This window comes from Anopheles marshallii, chromosome 3, assembly GCF_943734725.1.
Source record: "Anopheles marshallii chromosome 3, idAnoMarsDA_429_01, whole genome shotgun sequence".
NCBI classification, from domain to species: Eukaryota; Metazoa; Arthropoda; class Insecta; order Diptera; family Culicidae; genus Anopheles; species Anopheles marshallii.
This window is the reverse complement of record NC_071327.1, coordinates 84,108,675-84,134,522: the sequence shown is the minus strand read 5'-3', so window position 1 is coordinate 84,134,522 and position 25,848 is coordinate 84,108,675. Positions and strand designations below refer to the sequence as shown.

At 43.8% G+C, this 25,848-nt stretch overlaps 5 protein-coding genes across 5 annotated transcripts; 2 read left to right on the top strand and 3 right to left on the bottom strand.

The window, feature by feature from the left end:
* Window positions 1-581: 581 nt before the first annotated feature.
* LOC128713342 (cell division cycle protein 27 homolog) lies at window positions 582-4,097 on the bottom strand. The gene is made up of 4 exons (XM_053808201.1): window positions 4,074-4,097; window positions 3,696-3,771; window positions 3,477-3,624; window positions 582-3,414 (listed from the first exon to the last, which is right to left on the bottom strand). Exons 1-4 carry the CDS (start codon window positions 4,095-4,097, stop codon window positions 582-584), a joined length of 3,081 nt encoding a protein of 1,026 aa, XP_053664176.1.
* Window positions 4,098-5,374: 1,277 nt separating this feature from the next.
* On the bottom strand, window positions 5,375-6,749 carry LOC128714482 (nuclear receptor coactivator 5). Its single transcript, XM_053809356.1, has 2 exons — window positions 6,259-6,749; window positions 5,375-6,185 (listed from the first exon to the last, which is right to left on the bottom strand). The coding sequence occupies exons 1-2, from the start codon at window positions 6,747-6,749 to the stop codon at window positions 5,375-5,377; spliced, it is 1,302 nt and encodes a 433-aa protein (XP_053665331.1).
* Window positions 6,750-7,229: 480 nt separating this feature from the next.
* LOC128713289 (PAS domain-containing serine/threonine-protein kinase) lies at window positions 7,230-13,792 on the top strand. The gene is made up of 6 exons (XM_053808150.1): window positions 7,230-7,238; window positions 7,437-7,690; window positions 7,756-9,343; window positions 9,416-11,294; window positions 11,366-11,524; window positions 13,440-13,792. Exons 1-6 carry the CDS (start codon window positions 7,230-7,232, stop codon window positions 13,790-13,792), a joined length of 4,242 nt encoding a protein of 1,413 aa, XP_053664125.1.
* A 1,457-nt stretch (window positions 13,793-15,249) lies between these two features.
* Window positions 15,250-18,535, bottom strand: LOC128713752 (oxysterol-binding protein-related protein 2). The gene is made up of 7 exons (XM_053808618.1): window positions 18,486-18,535; window positions 16,854-16,976; window positions 16,570-16,783; window positions 16,167-16,507; window positions 15,869-16,094; window positions 15,438-15,790; window positions 15,250-15,355 (listed from the first exon to the last, which is right to left on the bottom strand). Exons 1-7 carry the CDS (start codon window positions 18,533-18,535, stop codon window positions 15,250-15,252), a joined length of 1,413 nt encoding a protein of 470 aa, XP_053664593.1.
* A 4,240-nt stretch (window positions 18,536-22,775) lies between these two features.
* LOC128712238 (epsilon-sarcoglycan) lies at window positions 22,776-24,481 on the top strand. Its single transcript, XM_053807134.1, has 5 exons — window positions 22,776-23,522; window positions 23,588-23,835; window positions 23,959-24,021; window positions 24,138-24,281; window positions 24,346-24,481. Exons 1-5 carry the CDS (start codon window positions 22,776-22,778, stop codon window positions 24,479-24,481), a joined length of 1,338 nt encoding a protein of 445 aa, XP_053663109.1.
* The last annotated feature ends 1,367 nt before the right edge of the window (window positions 24,482-25,848 follow it).

Sequence of the window (25,848 nt, the reverse complement as noted above, 5' to 3'; positions counted from 1 at the left end):
GGTTTTCGGAACTCTTCGTTCTTCGTTCTCAACATTACGCAAAACCTAGAACGACTTCAGCGATGTGAGTTTCTCGGAGAACATCACTAAACCACGAACGTCTGAGTCATATTATTTGTATGTTCTGCTGTTTCCTGTTCTTTATTCTTCTTCTTTTTTTGTTTGGTGGGTTTCCATAAAATGAATTCAAAATAAACTGCTACTTAGGCGTATAAATGGAATAACAAAAAAGGGCGCAATTATAAACGATTCAACCTGACTCATAATTACATGAACCATCGATTATCAAAGAGAAACACAGATTCCTTGTGATAGACCAGAGTTAAGGAGCGAAAGGCATATCAGAAGAGACGAGAAAAATTGTATCATGTACCAAGCTTAATATTCCACATTTGATCTCACGCATGTTGAGGCGGCTACTGAAGCGTGTGATTGACTGACTGCGACCGACTGACTTGCGCGCTCGTATGGTGTTGCATTCACGACAACGGGTGCGGTAGAAGGACTGCTGTGACTTTTATGTGCGACTAGCTCACATAGACGCGTGCCGATTCATTGCGGACCAACGGTGGTTCATCCGTCTAATAGCTGTCACTGTCGTAGAAATTGTTTGCTATTATGTCTAGCGACTCATTACGCATACTAACTGCGGCGGTAGAATCGTCGCTAGATACCTGCTCGATACCGAGCGAATAGTCAGGGTCGATACTGCTACTGCCCGCTTCCGGATCTAGGCTACCAACGCTGCCAATTTTGTCGTTCACACCGTCCCCGTCGCCGTGCGCTGTGGCTCCGCTACCGGTTGCACCAGTGCCGGTGGAATCTCCCGCTCTGCTCGATTCTCCCGCCAGTCCACCATCACCTTCCATGCCGCCATCGCCGTCGTGGGTCCGGATAATGGAGTCAAAATTGTCCTTTATCTGATTATTCGCACCCTTCGAACCCAGATCCGTGGCCCAGCTGAGATGCATCAGTGCCAGATCAACGTTACCTAACTTTTTGTGAATTTTACCCATCAGATAGTATACCATCGCTTCCTTTGGCACGATTTGCTTCAGCTCATCCAGCTCCTTGAGTGCCTCGTGATAGCGCCCCATCATGAAGAACATTGAACCCCGCTGGAATTTGCACTGAGGGTTCCGTGGATCGAGTGCGATTGCAGCATTCAGCGTCCTGATGGCTTGATCGGTTTTCCTTAGAAAGAATTGCATCACGGCTATGTGCACCATGATAACCGAATTGCGCGGATTGATCTGTAACGCTCTCCGGTAGTGTAGTTCCGCCAGCTCATGCCGCTCCTGTTTGCAAAATACTGTACCGATGCCAAACCAGGCATTGTAATGTCGCGGATCGTGCAGTACAGCTAGCCTGTACATGGAAAGGGCCTTTTCCAGTTCCTCCGTCATCACCAGCTCATGCCCCAGCAGGGCGTAACTGTAGGCAAAGTCTTCATCAACCTGTATTGCACGGAAGAAGAACTTGATCGCCGTTTCGTGTTCCTTGTGTGCCGAGAAGCAGTTACCCGCCACGCACCAGGTGATAGGCGAGGTTTTGTCCTGGGCCATCAGATCTTGTGCCAGCGACGACAGCACTACGTCCTTCTGCAGGTGCCACAGATCGGTACTGTAGATTTCCATGTACTGCAGTCGGTACGGTTCGCGCTCGTGAATTTCGTGGAAAATGTGAACCGCTGACTCGTAGTCGCGCATCTCGTGGTAGGCCAGCGCGATCATGCTTTTTACCCAACTGCTTTCGTGATGATGCAGTGGAACGTTGGAAAAGTGTTCGATTGCTTTGTCACATTCGTAGTTCTGCAACCGGAGATAACCGTGGCCTAGTTCACGCAACAGCGTCATCAACCCATCCGCACTTTGTTTCTTCAACTGCAGCACCTGTTGGGCCATCTTCTGCGCGCTGTTTATGCTGTTATTTAACATGACTTTCTCATTTAGCAGTGGTGTGGTGTCGTTGTTGACGGTGGAAGTAATGGTTTCTATTTTCTCCTTCACCGGTGCATCTCCACCGGGGCCACACACGGACGACTTCTTTTCCGGTATGTTCTCTAGCAACGTTGTGACACTATTGTTGATCGTCTTGGAAATACGCTGCTTTGTCCTTCGAGGCGGTGATCGTGGCGCTACGAATTTGTTATTTATCTGTGGACTTTTGGCGTTCTCTTTCACCGAATTACTGTTGCTGAATAACCGTGAGCTGCGTCTTACGTTCGGACCATGCTGTAGCGGACCGCCGGTGGTGATCGGTGTGCGTGGTGTGGTGGTCAATTGATTTCCGGTTTGACTGAACACGATAGGTTTGGTGTTGGTGCTCTGTTGCTGCAGCAGCTGAATAGCCGCCTGTTGAGGATGGTGAGGCGAGTCGTGTTTGCGATTAATAATGTTCCCCATGGTGCCTAGGTTGTTATGGTGATGACGTCGCATTTTTTTGTTACTACTTAACAGTGCGATCTTCCGATTCGGGGCTACAGCGTGCTGATCTCCTAATGTGCCGTCGCCAATGATACCTTGGCTTTGCTGCTGTGGCGTCTGCTGCATGCCGGTTGCAAATTGCATTACCTGTGAGCCTTGCTGCTGTATTAGTGCCGTCGTTCCGGTTTGTCCGACAGGCGTGCCCGTTTGCACCAGTTGTGGAGAAGGCGTCATAAGAAACGCTATCGGTTCATTGGGTGTGTGTATGATCGGTAGCACACCAAAACTTGGCGTTGAGGGACTTATCGTGGAGAGATACTTAAACTGTTGCTTACGGAATGGTGTGTTATGTTCCGTGAATACGTGTGTTGGCGTCTGGTCGCCAGCGTTTGGATTGGCCCCACTGCCGAAGCGTATCGATCCGACAGAACTGTTAAAGTACGAGTAATTCAGGTTCTGCTGTTGAGGAACATACGGAGCATTCCCGAGCCCCATCCCAGGCGGCGCTCCAGGTGGATGGTGATTGTTCGGTGTGTTAATGATTTGCGTGAAGCATTGATCAACCGGAGTTGAAGGATTATCGACATTTTCACCTATCTGATCCGAACTTTCATTGGCGCCTGCCGAGGAATCTATCAATGGACCATTGTGGTAGCCATTTGTTCCACCAAACCACACGATCGAGTTGTAATGATGTGCTTGGCTGGTTTGGAAGATATCAGTGCTGGTCAGCTGAAACACACCATCGGGATCCGGTTTTTCGCCCCTGCTGCATAGATCGGCGAACGCTTGCCACAGGAAAGGATTCAACTTGATCGCTCTTCGACTGGCATCGTTTGCAAGCTTAGATCGTTCAGTCTTTAGGCAGATTTTTGAAACCAACTCTAACGCGAAACACGCAATATCACCAAACTCCTTAACAATCTCATCCAAATGCTTTGGTTTGAGATGGTCGTCGTTTACCAGCGCGTTTTCTGCTTCCGAGTATCTACGAATGGGGGTGGAACATAGTAAACATCTCAACTGGTATTAGTCCAGAGGGTCACTTACTTTTTTAAATCAAAGGCGCATTTTGAGAGAAGAAAACGGCATTGAGTCGAACGAACGCTTTTCTTTGAAAGTAACCAATGTGCCAGATGCTTTTGCCCCGCGCGATAATAACATGTGGCAAGTAGAAAAACGCTCTCCTCAGAATCGACTGGAATATAGAACATTAGTTTAGTAGAGTTACAATGGTTCTAATTGAATCGAATTCCGATGTCTACTTACCTTCTGCACAGAGTCTTTCAGCAAGAAATGTAGCGTCCTGGTAATGGTAATGGTTTAGGCAGTGCCATATTGCGGCCTGTAATAGAATGGATAATGAAGAAATAATGAGTCTCAACCAATGTACATATGTAGCGCAGGAGACTATGCGAGACGCTGTAAGCTTTTTTCTCCAAACAAGTTTTGGAATGTAATTCGAAGCATAATCAATTGGTTTACATCCCAGGAACGCTCAAGAAGGATCATCTGTGATGCGCGATAGTCTATTAATAAAGAATGATTGATTTTTCACGAAGCTTCGATTTGTTTTGCAACCTCTTCATCAGACGGATAACAAAGGCACATCAGCAAACACTGCCATAGTAAGGTGATAGACGTTACCTGCACTGGTTCTTGGACAATCATCACAATTTCAATAGTCGCACTCCTTTGTTGTGGGTTTATGTGGCTGGTTTCGTCCGGGAATCAACTGGATGTTCACGGTATGTACGGTAGTCGCACGTCCAGCTTCTTTGGTTTCAAGCCTGTTTCATAAATCGCAGTAGTAATAGCAGTACCGTCTGGTGTACTACGCCTAGCGCAGGGTTCGGGACATTTCATCCAGTGTGTACTTTTAGCCGATGTCCGTTCTCTTCTTTACGCTTCCGTCCGTTTCCTTTCCGGATCTGTTTATATGATTTCTTTGGGCTTGGGGCAGATTTTGGACGACTTCCCTAGGAACCACGAGCAAACTGGAAGCGCGTATTGAAACAAGATGGGATAGAAGATTTCGTATTTGTTTATGAAGTGTATACACAGTAAACCATTGATCATACGACGCCGTAACTAGATTACAATGTGTTTCTGATTGTGCATTTTTTGTATACGAACTTTTCACTCAACCAAAAAGACATTTCTTCTTATTTTTCCTATCAGTTTCTGGCGTTTACTCACTAGATATTGCATGTTATTTTCTACGGTTGCGCATGATTGCGATAGTCACACGACCGAAAACACTTAAACTACGATGCACAGATAGCCGTTCTAGATTCTAGTGGTATTTTTATTTACATTGGCCTTTGATTTCATCTAAAAATTTTAGTTTTTCTCTTCTAGGAAGTACAAACTCCCCTCGCTTGCTTATTTGATATCTGTCAAACGAAAACTGACAGCTGTAATTGGCTATGTTTTTCACCGTTTTTTTCAAGCCAATGTTTACGCGCACTGGCATTTAATTATGCTTATGCTATGTTACCTTTACAAAAAATAGCAACAATATCGCCAAACTTAAATAATATTTAGCCGTTTGTGATGATAATAAACAGAACTGAAAATGAAAATTTACAACGGAAACAGAAACATCGTGTAAACATCCCCATGCGATGTGTTTGATGACAGCTGAGGTGGGCTACACACCCATCTTTTTACATTCAATGTGCTGCATGAAAATTCAAATAAAAACGTTGAACTAAAGCTAATAGTAAATTGTTATATTTTATATTCAGTTGCACTTTGCAAAACGAGCTTTTCGAACAGGTTCATGCGACAGGAGAATAGCAAATGTTATCAATGCTTTAATGTTAAAACTAACGGATCTTTTCGATTCGATGCGAAAGAAGTAAAACGCTTTATTGGTTAACGTTTCAAGATACTTTCCTATCTGGGGTAAGAATGCATTAGTGCTAGTGAAATAATAATTCTGCTTACATTTTGAATCCAACATTAGAAAGCAGCTGACTTTGTAGCAGGGAGTCGAGCGCGCGCTGTACTTTTGGATCGTGAAGGAGTCGGGATGTCGGTAGAAAATTTGAATTTACCCTGCTTTCATTGTTTATGTTGTCGGTTGAAGCTTCCGACTTCGCAACGCCTATAATGGATGGCTTGTTCATTATGTCCAATATTTTCTTTTGGAGTTCGCGTTCCGTTTCCTGTTTGCTTTTTACCGGAACGGCAGGCGTTATAATTGGCGGTATTAGTGAACTTGCGGTTGAACTATCCACATCCTCACCGAGTTCCAGCCTTATCTGTAGCTCCTTTCGTTCGGTGAGGTACTTGATCAGTCTTTCGTATTGCAACACGGTTAGTGGACGGTTTGCGGCCAGCAGGTTGATCATGTTTTGTACCGCCTCTGGGTGCTTGTCCTGTGTTTGTGATGGTTCTACATGCATTGGCCTGGACTGGATTGGCGGGGAAGTTACCGGTGCCACATGGTGGTAAGTAGACACACTGTGAGGCTTGTGTTCATGTTTAATCTTTTCATTAAAATTCTTTATAACGAAATTTATAGCATCATCCGTAGGCATGTTACGATGCTCCGCAGGAATACCGTGCAAAACATTTACGGTGATGCTGTTACGCTCTTGATTTTCCGGCGTAATTACTATGCAGTAGTATGTACCTTGAGATGCTCTATTGGCCAGCACTTTGCCAATCGGAACATCATTGTTGGGGAACAGTAGATCGACACTCAAACCCGCACGTTTCAAACGTGTCTCGATAAGCTCGGCATATGGCCTGTAGTGGGATGTAATGGTAGAGTACCAGTTAGTATAGGGAAGATGCTGTAAGACGTGAATAAATTACTAACGTCAGCTCTTTGTTTACGACTATAATTTCGCAATCATTGCTCTCGATTCCTCGCAGCGGAGCTTGGCCGATCGGTGTTTCCGGGTATACGCTACTCAAATCAGCAACACTGTACTGCAGTGGAAGATATCCGCGTTTCAGCGCATGTAGCATTTCAACAGGCGAACGGTCCCGTACAGGGGCTGGCGGAGCGTTGTTTGTTTTCGCATTCGGACCTGCAGCTCCCCGGGGAAGCAGTCCCTTTTTCGCACGGTTATCGTTAGCCACCTTCACCATCAGCTTCCTTCCATTGAACATTTTGCCATTCATAGCTTTTATGGCAGCTTGCGCCGCTTGTTCGGTGTGAAATTGTATGAAGCCGAAACCGCGCAAGAGCGTCAAATCTTGGTACGGCTTGAAGTCTTTGAACAGCTCTTCAAATTCTTCCAATTTCACCTGTTCGCCCAAACCTCCAACATACACTCTGGAGTTGACCGGTGGAAAATTAGCCATTACTCGCTGTTTGCAATATCAATAGTAGATAGTACGCTCGTGGGAAAGATGTTGTATCGTCACTCGTGCGGTACACTTCGTGGGCACCAAACAAATGCTAATGGAAGATCGACGTAAACAATGCGATGACAGCTCAGAATGACGCCTGACCAGTGACAATAGAAATCAAATTGTTTGTCTAAAAACTTGAATTTGGCGGTAAAAATTGTTGGTAAGCAACCGTATCCATACTTATCAGAAAGTATTAATGAGAGCGATCATTCCGTCTCGCTAGCAGCTAACAGTAGCCCGCGCCATGGTGTGGAACTGTACATCCGCATCTTTCCGATTCCAAAGTTAAAAATTTGCAGCGAACAACAGGCACAGGTAAGCATTCTACAGAAAAAGAGTGAACACAAGCCGGAGTGCGATTGCATTCGGTTAATCTAGTCAAGCAAGGACACGACGTTGTACAATGGACAGGTGAGTAAAAGTAAACACATGAAACATGTACGTATCCGTTACACTCTTGTAACCCGAAATGCATCATTGCACAGTACATGCGCAATGGTGTTATGTTGGGACATATCGATTTTCGATTTCACATCAACTGTCATTGTTTCCTCACATCGATGTTATTCGAGTCCGGGAACGTTTTGCGGCGATTGTGCTACTTATCAACGAATACGCTTCTGAACGAAAATGTAGACAGGTACAGCGACATGTTTTCTTAATTATCTATCCAGTTGCAGTATTCATACGGAAGACAGTGGAAAAGAAGTGCGAAAAGAATCAACACGATGCAGCAGAGGAAACAAGCGACAGCTGAATGTAAACTGTTGTACTACTAGCAAAAAGCATACTGCATTCCGTCGGTGCCGTCCAGGTGATGGATTTTCTAGACCTGAATCATCTTCTAAACTCAAGCCGTACAATGCATTCACACCGTTAGGCGAATTAAGGTAAGTTTTTGTGGAGGGGATGTGGTGATTCGTGGTTTTTTTTCATACTACGGTCTACTTTCCAGACAAATCTCCATTATTGTTCCGGGGCCTAATACTTTGTGCAACTCGTTCGAGGCAAACCAAAGCTTTCCGCGTATTGGGCGAAAGAGCATCAGATACGGTGGAGGACAGCTCAATAGAGCTTCGTTGGTAGATCAAATAAATTCACCAGTACGGCTGAGCTGGCACTCAATGGCAAACATGGATCGGGTTCGAGTGGACGGCTCTAATGGCGTTAGATTCACGGCCTTCCGTCCGAAGGGAAACTGCTATCCGCACGGTGTGGCGTCACCGTACAACAATTCTTACATTGCATCCACATCGGAATCGATTGGCCGGCTTCCAAAAAGTGATATTAACCCGAACAAGGCCGTCTTTACCATCGATTCGAAGACGTCCCGCATACTGATTGTAAATCGGAATGCCTGCGAGCTGCTAGGATACAATTCTAAGGAACTGTGCGAGATGGAGTTTACCAGTTTGCTATTGAACAAAAATAAGATGCACGTGTCGGCGTTGGCAGAAGGTCAGCTGAACAGTGAGGATGGTACGGTGATAATCTTAAGCGGAAAAGTGGTCGAGCTGTGCACCAAATACGACAAGAATGTAGCCGTTTCGCTGTGGGTTCGACAGATCGACACCGAAGGACAGAGATGTCTAGCTGTGGCCGAACCAGTCGAACGACGAATAGCCCAAGTGGTGATCGATCAGAACGGGTACATTGTGTCCGCCGACAACGAGGCCTTGATGCTTTTCCAGCTGGATTCGATTGATAAATTTGGGGGAATGGATGTCACGCTGCTAATACCGGCCATCCAGTTGCCCGATCCGGACTCGAGTCTTATAGCGAAGCATATCAGAAAACAGAAGGCAACCGGAAAAACTCAGGACGGCGTTTCCTTTCCATTGTGTTTGATGATTTCGCACCATGAAACTGGCACCGACACCACGGACAGTGGGCTATCCAACCCGAACGCTTTACTGTACATGGTCACCATCTGGGTATACACCAACCTTTCCGGGTTGCTGGTTATCGATGAAAATTCCGTAATCGAATCGTGCAACCATCACTTTTCAATGCTAATGTTCGGCATCCCGCAGAGTAAGACGATCGGAGAGCACATCACGAAACTGATACCTAACTTTGGGCAGGAAAGCGATTGTCTGACTAGAAGCCGGAACGCTACACTGTCCTCTCTCGACAACGACGAATCGGAAACGGAAACGGATCATGTAGAATTGGAGAATAACAAGGGGGAATTCCTACAAAGTGCTCTAAATGATATAAAAACACCCCATTGCGATAACGCTAGTCCTGTGATGGAGCCGCGCAAGGTATGTCTGGATTTTACAAACGTCTCAAACACCGGGAAACGATCATTCAACAGTAGTACGGTTGCTGTAACGAGCACACAACCCGGTGGAGCAACGGTAGACGGTCCGGATGCCGAACAAGCAGTTGTTATTGGTAGCGAATGCGCTACCGACGAGCCTGGAAACCAATACAGTATTGTGGTAACCTCGGAAAAGATAATCTACATAGAGGACAATAGTGAAAATAATCGAAACTTTGCAAATGTATCAAACGCACAAAACTCCCATGCCTTAAAGGTAAGAACGTGTTCGGTAGTAGCGATATTGACAGTTTCTATGTAGTAAATGATCGATTTGCCATCGTTTCAGCCGTGCACTTCTTCATTAACGCCGACGCCAGTAGCAGTATCGGGATCCATAACACCATCCACCAACAATGCATCTGTATCGAATAGTGCATCAGCATCTGGTGCGTTGGTAGATGCGGAAGAGGTAGCAAACAAGTTTAATAGTGTCTTAGCATCGGAAGAGTATGTTAATTTATCGGAAAGCGATTTGCTCACGCCAGTCAACGACAATTCCTTATGTATGAATTTGTTAAATTCGAAAAATGTGTCAATCAATGTCACTAAAAGTCCTCTGTACACCTCGGAGGATATAAATGTGGCCCTGATGAAGGACAGCACACCGGCTAGTGCGCCCCCGGTTATGGTCACCCCTCGATTCATCAAACCGTACGAACTTGCCAAAGGAGGAGCGTGTTCGCTTGTGACCTCCACACCGGATCAGCACAAACGGCATTCGGCCGGAGGTATTAACGATTTAATCCGGCAGATGGGTATTTCTGCAAAGCGAATGTCTTATGTGGATGGAAAATACCGCGGGGAAGCGATCCATTATGATGGAAACGTGATTGATATTATTTACACCATCTCCAGCCAGATGCTTCCCTGCGGTCGTAAGGTGTACTGTATTTGGATAAGCCGAGATCCCGAATCGTCGTACAGTAATCTGGAGGAGGCAAACGTCACGCTTACATTTAACAGCATTACCAGTACGATCGATAACTCACTGGGTCAACCAGGGAAGAGCACAAACGCGGCGGCCGCTACAGCTGCTGCAGGTCAAAGCCGACCGAATTCTGTCTCGCTGGTGTCACAATGTGAAGAAGAGCAAGTGTTCGGAGAGTACAACAAACACTACACAACGATAAAGCAGATCGGCAAAGGTGCTTACGGGTATGTGAAGCTAAGCTACCGCAACACGGACCGACTGTTGGTGATATCGAAGTTTATACTGAAAGAGAAACTGTGCTCCAATTTCATGATCGCCACTGAGGATAAGAAGGAGATTCCGATGGAGATTTATCTACTGACGCACGTTAAGCATCCAAACATCGTGACCGTGTTTGATGTGTTTGAAAACGAGAAATTCTTCCAGCTCGTCATGGAGGTGCACGGCTCGGGAATGGATCTGTTCGAGTTTATCGATCGACGGCCAGCGCTGACGGAAAAGCTTGGCTGCTACATTTTTCGCCAGATAGCTAACGCGGTCGATTATCTGCACTCGCTGAACATTTTGCACCGTGATATCAAGGACGAAAACATTATAATAGATCAGCATTTCCACGTGAAGCTCATCGACTTTGGGTCGGCCACGTTTATGCAGGAAGGAAAACTGTTCTCCACTTTCTATGGTACGACGGAATACTGCAGTCCGGAGGTGTTGGCGGGCAATAAGTATGCTGGACCGGAGCTGGAAATGTGGTCGCTAGGAGTGACGCTATACGTGCTTATGTTTTTCGAAAATCCCTTCCTGGACATCGAAGAAACGCTAAAGTTGGAGTTAATAATACCGCAGGAGATCAGTCCCGAGTTGGAGTACGTTTTGCTTGCGCTGCTCGACAAAAATCCCAAAACGCGAATAACGATGAAACAATTAATCGGTACCGAGTGGTTGACTCAAGACATCAATCCAAGTGCGTTCAACTTTGCCCAGATTGTGCCCTGCGAGCCTTATGAGGTGAACCCGGAGAAATACTACAACGGGCAGATCTATTCTAGTCAAACCGGGCTTTCCACGTCGCCTCATAGTTTGTCGTTAGTGGACGATGAAGATGAAGGTGATGACGAGGATGACGAGCCTCATGCTCACATTGATGATTCATTTGTTGATCCGGAAGAATTGCAAGACGATGACATTTGTCCTCTGTCCCACGACGATGAAAAACCACTAGAACATTCTTACGGTATATAACCATTACCAGCACATTCGTTCAAAAAGAAACGGGAAATGATTTGTAAATTTTATGTCTTTCAGAAATATACAGTGTACGAGATACTCATGCTGGTGCTATGTTGGCCAAAGGAATTAATAATCTGTCCCTGCAGGAAAGTAGCGAACCAACATCTACAGATTCTTCCACCTATCACAACAACCCAAAGGATTCCACCACAGTTGTCGACGTAATTAGAGCAGGTAATTCCAATCCTTCTTGCGTCTCGTATCACGAACATTCTGTTCCTGTCGTTGTTTCGTGCTGTGGTGGAGGCTCTCTGTCTGAATCTTCCTTTGTAAATATTCCCAAGGCAGTCTGTGCTGATGGTGATGGTGAGCGGGGTCGCGCAGAAACGGTCGCCAAATCTATTTCCGCCACCAGTAACCATAGTCCCATTGTATGTGTTACCGATTATGTGTATAAGCCCAGTCTGTTTGATTGCAATGTTGATGCAGCAGCGAATGTTGCTCCTTCTGCGGCGATGATTACAAACACACCGTCACTGTTGTCCCTGCAGGGAATCAGCAACGAGGAGAACTTTAGACAGTTGAACAAACGTGTCAATGGTCAGTCCTTGTGTGACTCGAGTTGCTCCACTACGCCATCGTTCACATTGCCAGCTTCTTCTGTGCTGATGTGCACCATGATGCCCTACTCGGTGTTAAATAGTGGCGATAGTTGCTGTAGCAGCAGCGTCACTACCATGAGTAGCTGCTGCAGCTTTGAGGATCATCATTTACATTTTCATTGTCAGGATAACAGCACTAGCAGTAGTGCTGCCGACACGCCAACAAACTGCTGTTCGCAAGAGCTCATCCAACCGCAGCTGTGTACAAAGTCTACGCAGCCACGGAAGCGTACTTTTGACGATTCATCCTCGAATTTGGTGCTTTTGGACGCGCGGCACTATGCTGCCTCGTCCTCTTCGACCAGTCCCTGCAGCTCGCTCACTTCGTCCAAGTCGGAGAACAACATATTCGATGGAAATTTCGCCACTTTCAGCTCGATATATGACGTTGTCAGCATGGACAGCGTTACCGATGCAGGCAACGTGACGGCACCAGACCTGTCGGTTATGCTTCCATTCCATGGCTGTGCTATTGCGGATCTTTCGCTGCCTCCTCCGATTCCACCCACGGCCACATTGCAAGATGTAAACGTCGGACAGATCGACCCGGGCCGTTGGCGTGTGGGTAAGAAATAGTCTGAATAATTAATCTAAAATTCCACCTGGTAGCACATAGCAAACATGTAGGTGGAACTTTAGTTAACGTTCGTACGGCGTATTTGAAGCATCTACTTAGTATACTGAAATATCTGCAGTTTTCTAAAGTCCTGCGAATCTGTGATCTTTTTTACCACGAAACAGCCATTTGCTTGCATTCTTCTGCGCCGACCCAGCAATAGTTTAAGGCGTAACAATTTGCAACGACACAATTTTTGATGATTATTTTTTTGCTACAAAACAGGTTAGCTTTTTTGGCCGATGATGCGTTGGTGGAAACTTTTTATGCGTGGATCCTTTTCGTTTTTCAGCACTGCAGATGGGCAATTTTTCGTAGTGCGCATATACATGTGTGTTTGAGAAAGAAATTCAATTGGACCTAAAACTGCAGTCTGCAAAATTCGTCTGGATTGAAAACAAGATCATAACGATCGAAGGGAACTAATTGTAAAGAGTAAAATAGTTATATCTAACCTAATGATACCGTTTGCCAAGGGAACTGGTGCAAGATGTATTACAAGGAGGTAACAATTGCTTTACAGCTTTGGATCGATAGTATTACAGTGACTCTAGTTCCACAAGAGTTCAAAATAAGGAACGCGGATGAAAATTCAACTCCCCAATACTATGTTCACCTTTGTTCGTTGCTTGATGTATAATACAACTTACGGTGTTAGTTTGACTTATGTAGTTTGAGTTGTAATCGTATGTTAGTTTGATTTGTTTTTTAAATTTAAAAATGTGTGTTCTACATGTCCTGGTCACAATTTGTCCAATGCAGTTCGGCTCTCTGTTCTATTATCCTTTATTTTCTGGGCCCGGAACGGCTTTCACGATTCCGTGTACTTTTTAATTGACCATCTCTCGCTACTCCAATGGCGAAAGTGTAGATGTATTAGCGCGCCTTGATAAAGAAAAACAGATTATTTCAATCATTGTTAAATCAGATCAGACACAAATGCAGCATCATCCGCCCGGACAACACGAGCTAAGCGAGGGTGATGAAGTGCCAACGTCCACGAAACGAACGAAATGCAATTTGGCGATGGTGAGGCAAAACTTAATGGAAACAAAGCAGCAACAACAGTACCATCACGATGATGATGGTGACAAGAGCAATAGTGATAGTAGTGCTCTGCATCAGATGATACAAGACGAAACGGGGATGGATGAGAGCAATCACACGATTGATACCGATTATGAGAATGACACATTCGAAGAGGAGGACATCGATGACCGTTAACGAATGCTTTTTATCGCAATAGCTATAGACTCGTTCAAATACGGCCTTTTACAACGGAAACGTGTGAATACTTAGTTATAGTAAGTGTTACTATCTGAATTCTTTCACCTATGCACAATCACATTCACATTAGAGCTAGCTGGTCTTTAGAATGAGAGGAAAACGCAGCTGCGACATCGAGAAAAAAACCAAACAAATACAGTCATGCTAATCATGCTGTGTAGACTAATTAGCACAATTGCTGGAATTGGTGATGTTAGGACAATGCCGCCAATTGTATGCTGTTTCTACATTATCTTTTAATCGTCGCTGCAAAAGAAACGTACCACGTTACATAGAAGAGATATAATTTATACCGTTGTTACAAAACACTTGTGGATGATTAAAAATGTATAAAAAATACTCAAGAAAATGTTATTAAAATTGTGGGGCACTAACAAGTTGTAAATAAGAAAACAAAACCAAACGTTGTCGCTGTTCTTCGTTCGATCATGATGATCAGTAGGAAGTTGATAGTAGACTCTTGGTGTATGTTTTTGGATTTCAAAACAGCGAAGAGTAAGTACAACCAAGTACATACAATCTGTCGAGCATTTCGAATGTAGTGCATGAGTAAAGCCTTAGAGTGCAGTGGCTATGTAGATTTTATTAATCTTATACAGTGTAACATTTCTCAGCGTAGTTGAGAGATACATTTACATTTCTAGTAATAGATACTCTTTAGTAACTTTACGTTACAGTTTTCCTGTTTTTTTATAGACATTTCAACAAACCATGCTATGTTTAATGAGTTACTACAGTTCGATACACCTTGCTTAAGACTCTCTATGCTCTATGTCCATCTCCTTTGCAAGCATACGTTCTGTCTACTGCTTTTCACTGACCTTGTAGGTAGTGCTACAGAATAACTGGTTGCCACTACTTGAAATCGCAAAACAAATATTATGCATGCTGCTCAAATCGTTCCCGTTTTGAAGCGACCCTTTTTGCAATATGTCATTAATTGACCCAATAACTAGTCCCCCGTTTGCAACTGTTTGTTTTTTTTTTTGCGGTTTGAGAGTAGGTTTTAAATACAGCTTCAGCGTCATTCTCCCACGATAATGGTTCGTCTTACATTCTAAAATTATATTGTCCCAAGTGTTTCCGTATTGGTTCCCGGAAATGTACATTGTTGCTTGTACGCGCTTTTTAGTCGTATTTTCTTATCATAACTTAATGTAGCTGCATTTGAGCGGAAATTGGGGTAAACGAGTATAGCTAGTAGGAAAGCAATGCAAAGAATATTTTCACACTCATTCCAGTTCTTCAATTCATTATGCTTCGCTCTGACTGCAGGAAATGGAACGGAACATGATCGTGAGTGTTTAAAGGATAGTGGTAGACGATCGCTTTTGGGCCTGTTGTATTCATGTCTCGTTACATGAAGTATACCGTTACATAGTTTGGAAGAGCATTTAAAATATATCCAGTTCCAGATTGTCATCGTTTCGATCCCAATAGCCTCCCTTGTAGATCCAATCCTCCTGCTTCGTGTGCGGATTGATGGTCTGGTTGAACCAGCTGCAAAACAAACGAGGCAATATGGTTTAGTTTGTAATAATCTCAAAGAAAACATAAGTTTTGCATCGACTACCCAACTTACCGGGGAAAGATCACCAGTTCCTCTTGTCCTCCTTTTTTGCTTTTCTTGCGATTTTCGCGCTGTTTTTCTTCAAGTCGCGTCTTCTCAGCCGCCGCACCATCCATATCGCCCTGCTCTAGCTTTCTGATGTCGGGCCGAAGACGGGAGTCCGTCGGGCACAGTGCACGCGGTTGCTTCATGTGGTCCTCCAGCTGGTTCAAGGACATCGCAAAGTTGGTGAATTGGTAGTACTCGGCCGTGTTCGCTGGACGCGACTCGGCTTCCCAAAGTGTGACGGAGTTTGGAATATCGATCGAATAGGTGGAATCACTCTTGGGAATATCTCCTTCGGATGGTTCCGGTGGGTCGTCCGGCTAGAGAGAGAAAATGCAACAAAAGCACTCCCATCATTAACGGTCAAAAACGTGGCAGTCGCAGATTTGTCCGCTTACCTCTTGTATCGAAAGACTTTTGAAAGAACTCATCTTCAAGCTGTTTAGCTTGGACAGCACTTTGCGGGGAGTATTTCCCGGCGATTCGTTGGGACTCTTGCTACGTTCGTCCGCGTTACGTTTGAATTTGTGAGCATTTTCCTTGGTGTATTCCTCGTACGAAACGTAGTCCGTACACTTGATGAACTCCGTCCATTTGCCGTAGAGAAAATGCGTTTTGCGTTTGCTGCAATGACACAAACATGCATCGATCAATTTTAGTCACCATTTGGTTCCGCCTTGCCGGAGCCGCATTTACTTCCGGTCAGTGATGTATCCCTCCACGCGGTGCAAATCTTTGTTGTTCCATCCGGAGGGTTTAAAGTTGAGTGTGGCCTTCAAGCCGTGCTGGTGGCTAACGACCTCCATCATTCCGTACTGCTCGATCCACAGCTTGCCAACGATCACGTTGTGTACGCAGCAGTTCACGTTGCTCCAGGAATAAGCCTCGTTGAGCTTTGGGAACTCGACTGTCACGACACCTTTCGGTTGTATCTCGACACTTTTGCCCCAAAACTTCAGCTTCGGATGAATCGAACCATGGAATCGGAAGCTTTCCGAGTCGGCATGGAATGCGGATATCGGTGGATGATGGGATACCTGGAGGACGATAAAGTGTGTGACCGATCCAATGTTGTATTCGGTACAACCGCCCAACTTACCTGCTCGCATATGATACGAAACTCAGGGCGCGTGAGTTCGTACGTTTCACCCAGCAACGGATTGAACGGCTTCCCAAGGCGCTCCCAGTTGGAGGCCAGCGCAGAGACCGCGAACGCGGAGACGTACTTCAATCGTTCCAGTGGAGTCGCCTGCTCGGAAGCCACTCGTAGCAGTTTTGCATACTCCATGTACTCGGTCATACGCTGCAAAAAGCTGGACAAATCGTACAGGAATGAGTAGTTGAACAGGTAGCCGCACAGAACAGTCGAACCTAGTGCTTTACCTTAGCGGTTCATTAAACACAACCGGCATTGTGATTTTGCTAAGTTCCTTTCCGATACAATTCTTTAGTACTGACCAGATGTTGAAGTCATTGCGCGAAAACATAGGAACCGGAAGCGATGTTCTGGAAGTACATGAATGCGAATGATGCTATACTACCGCTTTACCCGGCACCAGAGCTCAGACGCCTCATGGTGGTATGGTGCGATGTAATGTGATAAATGTGATAATGGCAAAGAGCGATTAATCGTATCGAAAACATGTGTAGTGCTCAAACGTAGATATACTGTTGATAGTGGAGGTAGTGTCTATTTTTTCGGTATTACTGCCTGTTTACACACACACAAATCAACGTTTGGTTAGTAAAGTGTTTAACCTTTCATGCTTGTTATGGACTCTTTTTGCTATACATTCCGCAAAGGAGGAAGACATTGCTGTCTTATCTTCTTTAGACATGCGTTACATAAGTTAGATGTTGATTTATTCTATACAATGCCTTTACGATCATTTAGAAATCTTCGTTTCGAGCCGATGTTGTCTCTAATAGCTAGCTTTGCAGCAGTATGTGTAGATGTAAGATCAATTGATCGTGTAGCTTACGTCGGCTAGGTTGGTGGTACTGAAGGCGAATGTATGTGTTAGGAACAGGGATTAACGGATTTAAATCTAAAAAAACACATAGAATTACAACATTCAGTACAGTTTTGTGTTGTGTCGAGACCGTATACTTGATAGAGCCGAGCGAGAGTTAGCTGACACGAGCTATCGGCGAGTCAGCTGTTGAGTTCATTCGCTCAGAAGGAAGTATCGTTGGGTCAGCGCTAAAGTCCTGGTGAACGACGGTGGTTATTTCAATGAAATGAAGGATAGCTTCATCTTCGTTCAAAAGTGTGAAAGTAGAATCACCAACCTCCACCAAGTAGATCTTTGAAGCCGGAAAGGTAAAACTATAAATGACGGAGACTTCAACGAATGGTTGGAAACGATATTATGAGCGACGAGCTGTACGACTGTTCCTTCTGAGCCAGAACTCACCGCCGGTTGCTCGATAGCTGACGCATTGCTCAATTGCTCACTTAACTGACACAACATTAATTTGTTTTACATTCAGTTAAGAAAGCACAAACAGCACTAGGTACAGGGAAGCCGCACGTTGGTTTTCGACTAGATCGTGAGACAAGGGACATGATGAATTAAAACGTAAAGTCCATAGTGAAACATCGATAAGAAACTACTTTTCTGCGTTTATATATCTTTGATCATTGAAGCACATAAACAAATCGTAACGAACAAGGGAAAAACAGGAAAACCATAACAACACCCGGGAAGCGTGCTTTTCTTCGGTGTGTGTGTATGTGTGGGGTGGATGGGTGGTTGGGTGGTTTGCGTTAGAGATGCGTGTGAATGCAAAAAGTCTGCTCTGTTTGGGAGTATTAACAATGAAGTCAATGCAATTGTATCTGGATATACATATATGTATATTGTTAGCTATAAGGGTTATTATGTTTTGGAGTAGTAGTATATCGAGGGCATATTGTGTAAAGAGATAGCTTATGCAGCTAAATTCGGTTGCGAGCTAGTCAAAAGAACGGTACATTACAAGCAGTTTGTTATATCATTACGTCATATTTACCTGAGATTGTCACACTGGCCATTTTTTTCATTAACAACTCTCTCTGCCATATTTAGCTGAGCGACTTTTCTCACCAGTATATGAGCAGATTTAAAATGCCAAAATAATGGTAAAAACAAATCTATACGCAAACGCCTTTTTAAATTCTGAACAATTCGACAACCCACTCGTAATTAGCTCCTCTTATTATCAACGCTTCGGTTGCGCTTGTTCGAACTTTCGGTAACTTGATTTACGCGCGTACTCGCTCTTATACTCCGTGTTTCGATGTTTCTAGTCCAATAGACGCTTTCATTTGGTCACTATCGGTTCCATGCAAACTAAAACAAAGAATAGTTCAAATTATTTGTTCGTTCATACTTTTTTGTGTGTGTGCTTTGGTGGTTGCTCTTGTCACACTTGAGGAACTGTGTAAGCCAAACAAATTCTACACCAAGAATCGTAAGCAGCAGCAGCTTCAAAACTAAAACAAAACCGTAACATAACTAGGTATTGCATGTTGCACTTTATTTTTATCTCACCGCTACGTAGCGTGTAATGGGAAAATGGGCCTGTTGATAAACCAAAAATATAAAGGAACAAAAAGACAATAGCTTTGCACAAACTGTAGTTTATTATCGCAGAATAATACTGCTGGATAGAAACACTAGTTATCGAACAAAATATGCAATCGACCTTGACGTTTTTGTGCCATATTTGTGCGCTGCATTTGACGGCAGCATGTTGCATTCTATATAGACTTCCTCAAAAGGGTGGTGCGCGCGTATATAATGGAGAGAAGGAGATATCAACACGAACTTGTAACGGACGCGCGTACAGCCATAACGAGCAGTCGACTTGCCGATTACGGTTACGATATGGACACACCAAACAATATACAATCAGTATAGGATACACGAAGAGACTAGGTGAGTGAGAGTTGTTAACAATGAAGATGATGAACGAAATGAATTAAAAAAAAAACACATTCAAGACAGAGTGGAGAGATGTGAGGTGGTTGAAGTTGCGATAGCCCTACGTATGTCATGTTCAGTAGGCTATGCTTTTGCTACCAATTGCAATGGAGACGTCAAGCATGGGGCAAATTCTCATCGATCTCGGCGATGGGGTGGTGGTTTCGCATTGGGATCGAATGCTGTGACAACGACAAAAAGGGTGTATGTGTAGCACTTACAATCGCCTCATACAATCCTAGCACTCTATGCATTTGCTTGCAAGCTAAGCCTGGAACGGCGAATCCTCCGTATCCGTGGATTTGCACTTGCCATACAATAAGGCTACCGTGTCACATTTTCAGTCTGAATAATATTACGTTTGTCTCACCAAATTGTTCCAAATGATTGAATGATCTTACTTCCACTGTATCGCTATTGTTTTCGTCAGAAACTGAATGTGCAATAGCAAAACACCACTAGCCATGGGGACCTATTTATTCGGAACACCACCAGTAGTAACCCACTTCCATTCACTATCACGAGCTAATGTCTAATCGGTGCGTTTTGCCGAATTTTTGCCACTGACGATGTGCGGAATGCAAAAATTTCTCTCTCATCCTTATGAAGACCTTTTTTGAGCGTGTATTGGTAAGGACGAGCAATTGGAAATAACTGCGCGGGTGTATGTGTGCAATAAGGAAAGTGTGGCGGAAAAATCGCACGCATGCGCGCTGTTATCGTATGCTAATCTCTCTTTCTCCAGTGATCGATCAAAGTCCTGTGAACAAGTGGCCATCGAACTGTGTATACAACACCACCAACGCCCTACAAATTCCATCCCTATTCTTTTTCACACTACCTATGCCTTGTAAAGGAATGTGATTTTGGATCCACGCATACGGATGATGGCGAAGCTGCTTTATGGACTTGGTTATTAATTGTCTGTTGCACTAAATTTAGTACTCAAAAATTCACCTGTAACCACTTCATGTTGGAGCTGGAAGACGTAGGTCCTCTGGGCAAAGGTTATTGTTTGGTCCTTGCCTCCGTATTCACGTTCAGTTACGTGTTGTGTTGATATCTTGCGATCAAATCCTTATATTTTGTCGAAAGTACACTGGGAACGTCACAATTCACTTTAAAATGAAATTGTTTGCAGCTGATGTACCGCAAAACACGAGCGGGGCATTTAGAATGAGCAGCAAATTCTCCTTTACCGATATCACCCGCTATAATGAGCATTTAGTGAATATGCGCCCACGCTCTATGGTCGTAGTCTCTCATCTCTTCCATACAGGAATCTCATTATTTTCATCATCCATATTTAAACAAAATGAAACGCTTGATTCGAGGAGATTGTAGCATAAATAGTAGTTCTTATTATCAAGTTTTAAAAATTGCGAATCCCGATGGCCGGGGATTGTCCCGGGGAGCATCGAGAGAGAGAGAGGATAGTTTTTATGTATAGCATCTTTTAATGGAAAGATTGTGCCGATAGGCGAAAGTAAACTGGAGTGTATTCATTTTCGAAATCCAACGGTCCAATTCTGTTGAGCTTCGTACAGTGTAGACCCCCACAGTTGTAAAGCAGAACATCTGAAAATAACAAAAATGAAAATGTAGTTAAACGTGTAAAACCATACACAACGAGAAACAGTTGTGTGTTATATTATTTCAGTATTTCACATTAGCTTTCCGAATCATTTTTAATTCATAAGAGGTGTCAGAAATATAGCCAGTAACGATCATCAGGGAAGAATTTACTATGACGATAGGAAAAAAAAAAGATTCACATTTTACCTGTAGTCTCCAATAACCGACGCTGTTAACCATAACTCCTCCGGATTCTGGAGAAAGCGCTACAAGCTTTCCGGGCTACATTATTCTGGTAGCCGTCTGAATTCCGCACACCGCAATAGTTTTGATTTTTGACTTTTGATATGGATTTGTTTCTCCTTTCCAACAATGAAGTTCAATGTCTGAAATGTACAAAAGCAAGATTGTAGTTTACCAAGTTTGGCCTATATAATCAGAAACAATAGTGCGTTTATTTTTTTCAGTAGTTTGTAATAGCTTTATGAATCATTATAAATTCATAAGAGGTGTCAGAAAATAGCTAGTTATGATCATCATAGAAGTAATAACGATTTGGCTGTAAGAAAACGTCTCCATTGCATAGTCACGTTTTAACTGGGAAATAACTGAACCCAGCAACTGTATCTGCAATGACTTACCGTCCCTAGTAGCGTCTGTGGTGGGTTGAACATGTTCATGAAAGAACGCCGCACATCAAGTGAGTATTATGTCAGCATCTATAGGGAGAAAGCAAAGGTTTTTTTATAGGATTGGGGCCTAATTGCGACTTCTTTGGAAGTTGATCATAATACTTCAGGCGTTAAGCATTACAAATCAAAGGGAATTCATTTGAGGTGTCAGAAAATTAGAAAGCTATCTTAATCATCACATAATCTAATGAGCTGGATGTATAGTTACTAGAGCCTTTACCTGTGATTTCCATTTCCCGGTTCTGTTGGTCAAAATTTTAACATTTCGATGGCTTACCAAGCCATTACCGGAATGCGCCATATCTTGCCGGGAACCGACCTAACCTTAATCACCGCTCCGATGTGTAGGTATTTCGATCCATTTCACTATTGATCCAACAGGGAGATGCAACAGATGCGCTAGCCTGGTTGGTGATAGATGGCATCCCGTAATCTAAATCGTTCCATTTTCAACAACTGATTTTGCCGCCGCCGGTGTCCACCAAACGGCACGCATGTACGAAAGGAATTGTTTTATTTTCTCCTTCCATTTCCGCTTATACCCTAGCTGTCAATCACTGTCATGTCAGAGTGCAAAATGTGGGGTTGAATACTTGGAAGGCTTATGTTCGAAACACGTGTCGGAAAATGTATTGGATTTGAGTTGACCGTTGAATTTTATCTTATTTTCATATTATTTTCGCATCTTGAATGCACTTGTTCATTTCGTTTTAATGGATGTGAAAGATCATTTTTTTTGTTTTTATAATTGATACATGTTTACAGCGGGTTTTGCAAAGCATCGTTTGCATCTTTACATTTTTCGAATTTGCCCGAACCAAAGAGCATGGAAGAGGAGCGCATGCGCAGGTTTTGATTAATCCCAAATACATCTGATCAATAAAAGTGTGTCAAATTAGGAGCAAATTTAGAATCACCAGGGGATGTGTTGTGTTGTTTGACGAAAAATCGTAGAATGGCATCAGCTAAAAGAATCAACCAGTAAAAAGTTATTGTCCAAACCTCGCTCGGAATCGTTATTTTGCACTTGTAGGCCACTGAACGCCCGGAGCGTTGATCTGTACCGTGGAATGATGGCAACAGTGCTGAAAACGCTGAGCATTTTCTTGATGGCCGCATCGTTGGCTCACGGGAAGGAAACGACCTACATCACGGACGATGTTTCCGTGTCGGAGCTGTTTTCTCTGCGTATCGAACCGCGTATGTTTAACTGGACGTACGAAGGACTGAGCGAGCAGTTTCTTTACCGATCTGCTCTGGAAGGCTATCCGGATCTACCGTCGTGGGTACGCTACATGTACAGCCCGGAATACCATTCCGGCTTCTTGTACGGAACACCTCCACTGCGGAATGCTGACACGCGGGTACCGATCGAAATCATCGCCCTGAATCGATTGACTTACGAAACAAAGCGGCTCGTGCTGATACTGGCCGTGCATCGGAAACAACCGGCGAAGCACATCATCCAGATGAAAATCGACAATCTGAACTGGGTCCACATGATGGATCCGGGGCGTATCGAAAATTTGAAAAACATTTTCCGTAACGATTTGTGGCCGGAAAGCCGTTCCGATCTGCACGTTATCTTTATGGATTCTGCCGTCAAGTTGGGTGCCCGTTTACCCTTGCGACCTCAGCAGCGGGAGGGTGTGGTGGTGCATCTCGGAAGCAGTACCGAGTTCTCGCCAAGGATGCTTGAGCTGCAGGAGGAAGTGAAACCGCTGTACAAAATATCTTCCTGCACGTATAAACGAACATCGGTGCAGACAACATTTGAAAATTCGGGATTCAAGCTGGATTGGTGTGCATTTCGACTGGTGCGTTGCGAGTTTCGTGGTGGCAGAGATGAGCAAATACCACATGGAATCTTCTTACTTTGCAGGTCACAACGGAGGACGACATAACCGCGTTACCACATCATCCGAACGAAAGCCACAAACATGCCGGAGTTCGGAAGGATCATCAACATGTGTCCCATTTTCCCGACAAGTGGGATGCCCCGCTGAAGTCGGAAGTACCAGAGCGCAACTACAGCGACGAGATCGCCATATCGTTTGCCATTCCAGGGATGATATTCGCACTGCTACTTTGCGGTCTCACCATCATCCTCTGCTTTCAGCACGAAAAACTGTAAGGATAGCAACCGACGCCATGGTTTCAGCCTTGATTTTCGACGCCATTTTAAATTTGCATTTTATGTTTTCTGTGAACATTAATCTGTATTTTTTTTCGTATGTTTCATTTGCGCCACAGGCATGACGACGATTCAGAATATTATTTCAATTATGTTTTCTACATTTGCACTGACTTCCTTAGGTAAACGAACATGACATGACGAAAGCGAACCAAGATGTTGGCATTGTTTTCTGTCCCGGGAAAAAAAACGTCTGCTAGATCTAATTGTATCTTCCTTTACTTTCCCATTTGGTCAGGATGCAAAAATCCTCTCGTACCGAATACAGCCCCATCGCACCAAACGTGCAGATGGTCCAGTACTCACCGGATGATGACATAAACTCCACGATAAAGTTGAAAAGTTTGCGAGATGCACCATTCGACGATGCACACTCGGTTAGGTAAGTATCGCACACGGCGACACACGTTGAAGCGTACTAAATCACTTATCTTTGCTTACAGCAGTCCCACGGAAAGTTACTATCGCGATGGAGCGACCCACATCGGCAACATGTACATGCGCCCGAAACCTCCACCATACAAGTTGGCCGGTAATGCCAACTCACCAACGCTGAAGCGCAACGGTCACTTTGAGATATGACAAACGGAACCACGCGTTCTGTTCTGCTAAATCAATTCACTCCCAAAAAACGTCGACAATGGCATTTGTCTTACAATCGCGGCACAAAAGGTTTGGCGAGCGACAATGATTGTGAACCGACGGCGAAAAGCAAAGCAGCATATTCTTAGCAAATCCCCGTGAGGAATAACGATTCACGCCTAGATAAGTATTAATCGTTCAAATTCAGTTAAAGGAAAACATGATAATAAAGTAATACTTTAGTAATAGTAGGAATAGTCAAATACAAGAGTACAATTGTTGGTTTGTTTCTTTCTGTTAGAAAACTAGTTTAAAGAAATAACATCGCGTAGGATTCTATCCGGTTCATTCGAATACTAATTACACTAATGGCTAATAATCACCAAACAGGCACAGCTATATGCACTATGGAGAGGAGTGGATGTCACCTTCTATGTTGGATGCTGTCCTGTGATTAGAAATCTTAAAACGGTTCGTATCTGTAGGATTTAAAATAAAATAACGGAACATTTTTGCTATGAACGGGAAGTCTATTTTGTATCGCATTTCTACGTGTGCACACGAGTTGGTACTCCATTTGATCAGACAAATTGAAATTTCTGTGATTGCTTCATTTCTCTAGTGCTTCTCGTACAAATAAAATAAATACATTCGTAAAACTCCATCCAATTTATTTTATTTATTGCTTTAGTTCATTTTCTATTTCATATTCTACTACCATACATGATGATGATGAATGAACAGAATAAATTACAATTAAAATATCGCATATAAAACTTGCTCGCATGCGTATTTTTTCGGGGCACAATGTCCACTTTCCGTTTTGCACATTAAGTTAAAGCGTTCGCAGAAATTGTGCCTGCGCATGGTACCATGTTAAAATCTATTGAATGATAAAAATTGCATGAAACTACCGATAAATACAATGTTGAAACATACATAGTTGGTTAATTCCTACGAAAAAGTATTTAGTGCTGCTCGTAACCCACTATTTGCGCACTAAGAATTCTACTAGCAGCGTTGTTACTAATCTTTATTGCACTTGTGGAAGCGCGCACATAGACGACCCCAAAGCACACCGGTCCGGCGGCTAGGGCCACGGCCATTTCTTTACATCAATTAAATTGATTGAAATTACATTTCTTTGGCAACTTCCAAGAAAGAGCGGTTCTAGAAATCTGAAGGCAAAAGTTGCCTGCTTCGATCGAATATCCCATGTTGCTGAAAACCGTTGCTATAGCAACACATTCTCTTTCTCGTTATTAACAAAAATACATGATGCTCGTAGAGGCACTTTATTTTTACACTAAAACATGTAATAATGCAAATCCCAGCTTTTGAAATTGCATTCTGCTGGCTGACGTGGC

Excerpts from the sequence above, each read along its gene's own strand:
- LOC128713289 (XM_053808150.1), top strand. Across the intron at positions 11,295-11,365 it reads ACCACTAGAACATTCTTACG|AAATATACAGTGTACGAGAT; the intron begins GTATATAACCAT and ends TATGTCTTTCAG. Across the intron at positions 11,525-13,439 it reads TGTCGACGTAATTAGAGCAG|ATGTATTAGCGCGCCTTGAT; the intron begins GTAATTCCAATC and ends GCGAAAGTGTAG.
- LOC128714482 (XM_053809356.1), bottom strand. The coding sequence starts at position 6,749 with ATGGCTAATTTTCCACCGGTCAACTCCAGAGTGTATGTTGGAGGTTTG. Across the intron at positions 6,186-6,258 it reads GTCGTAAACAAAGAGCTGAC|GCCATATGCCGAGCTTATCG; the intron begins GTTAGTAATTTA and ends ATCCCACTACAG.
- LOC128712238 (XM_053807134.1), top strand. The coding sequence starts at position 22,776 with ATGATGGCAACAGTGCTGAAAACGCTGAGCATTTTCTTGATGGCCGCA. Across the intron at positions 23,836-23,958 it reads TGCTTTCAGCACGAAAAACT|GCATGACGACGATTCAGAAT; the intron begins GTAAGGATAGCA and ends TTTGCGCCACAG. Across the intron at positions 24,282-24,345 it reads GACGATGCACACTCGGTTAG|TCCCACGGAAAGTTACTATC; the intron begins GTAAGTATCGCA and ends TGCTTACAGCAG.
- LOC128713752 (XM_053808618.1), bottom strand. The coding sequence starts at position 18,535 with ATGGCAGAGAGAGTTGTTAATGAAAAAAATGGCCAGTGTGACAATCTC. Across the intron at positions 16,977-18,485 it reads GGCCAGTGTGACAATCTCAG|AACATCGCTTCCGGTTCCTA; the intron begins GTAAATATGACG and ends ATGTACTTCCAG. Across the intron at positions 15,356-15,437 it reads GAACTGGTGATCTTTCCCCG|CTGGTTCAACCAGACCATCA; the intron begins GTAAGTTGGGTA and ends TTTGTTTTGCAG.
- LOC128713342 (XM_053808201.1), bottom strand. The coding sequence starts at position 4,097 with ATGATTGTCCAAGAACCAGTGCAG. Across the intron at positions 3,772-4,073 it reads TTGTCCAAGAACCAGTGCAG|GCCGCAATATGGCACTGCCT; the intron begins GTAACGTCTATC and ends ATTCTATTACAG. Across the intron at positions 3,625-3,695 it reads TGAAAGACTCTGTGCAGAAG|TCGATTCTGAGGAGAGCGTT; the intron begins GTAAGTAGACAT and ends TCTATATTCCAG.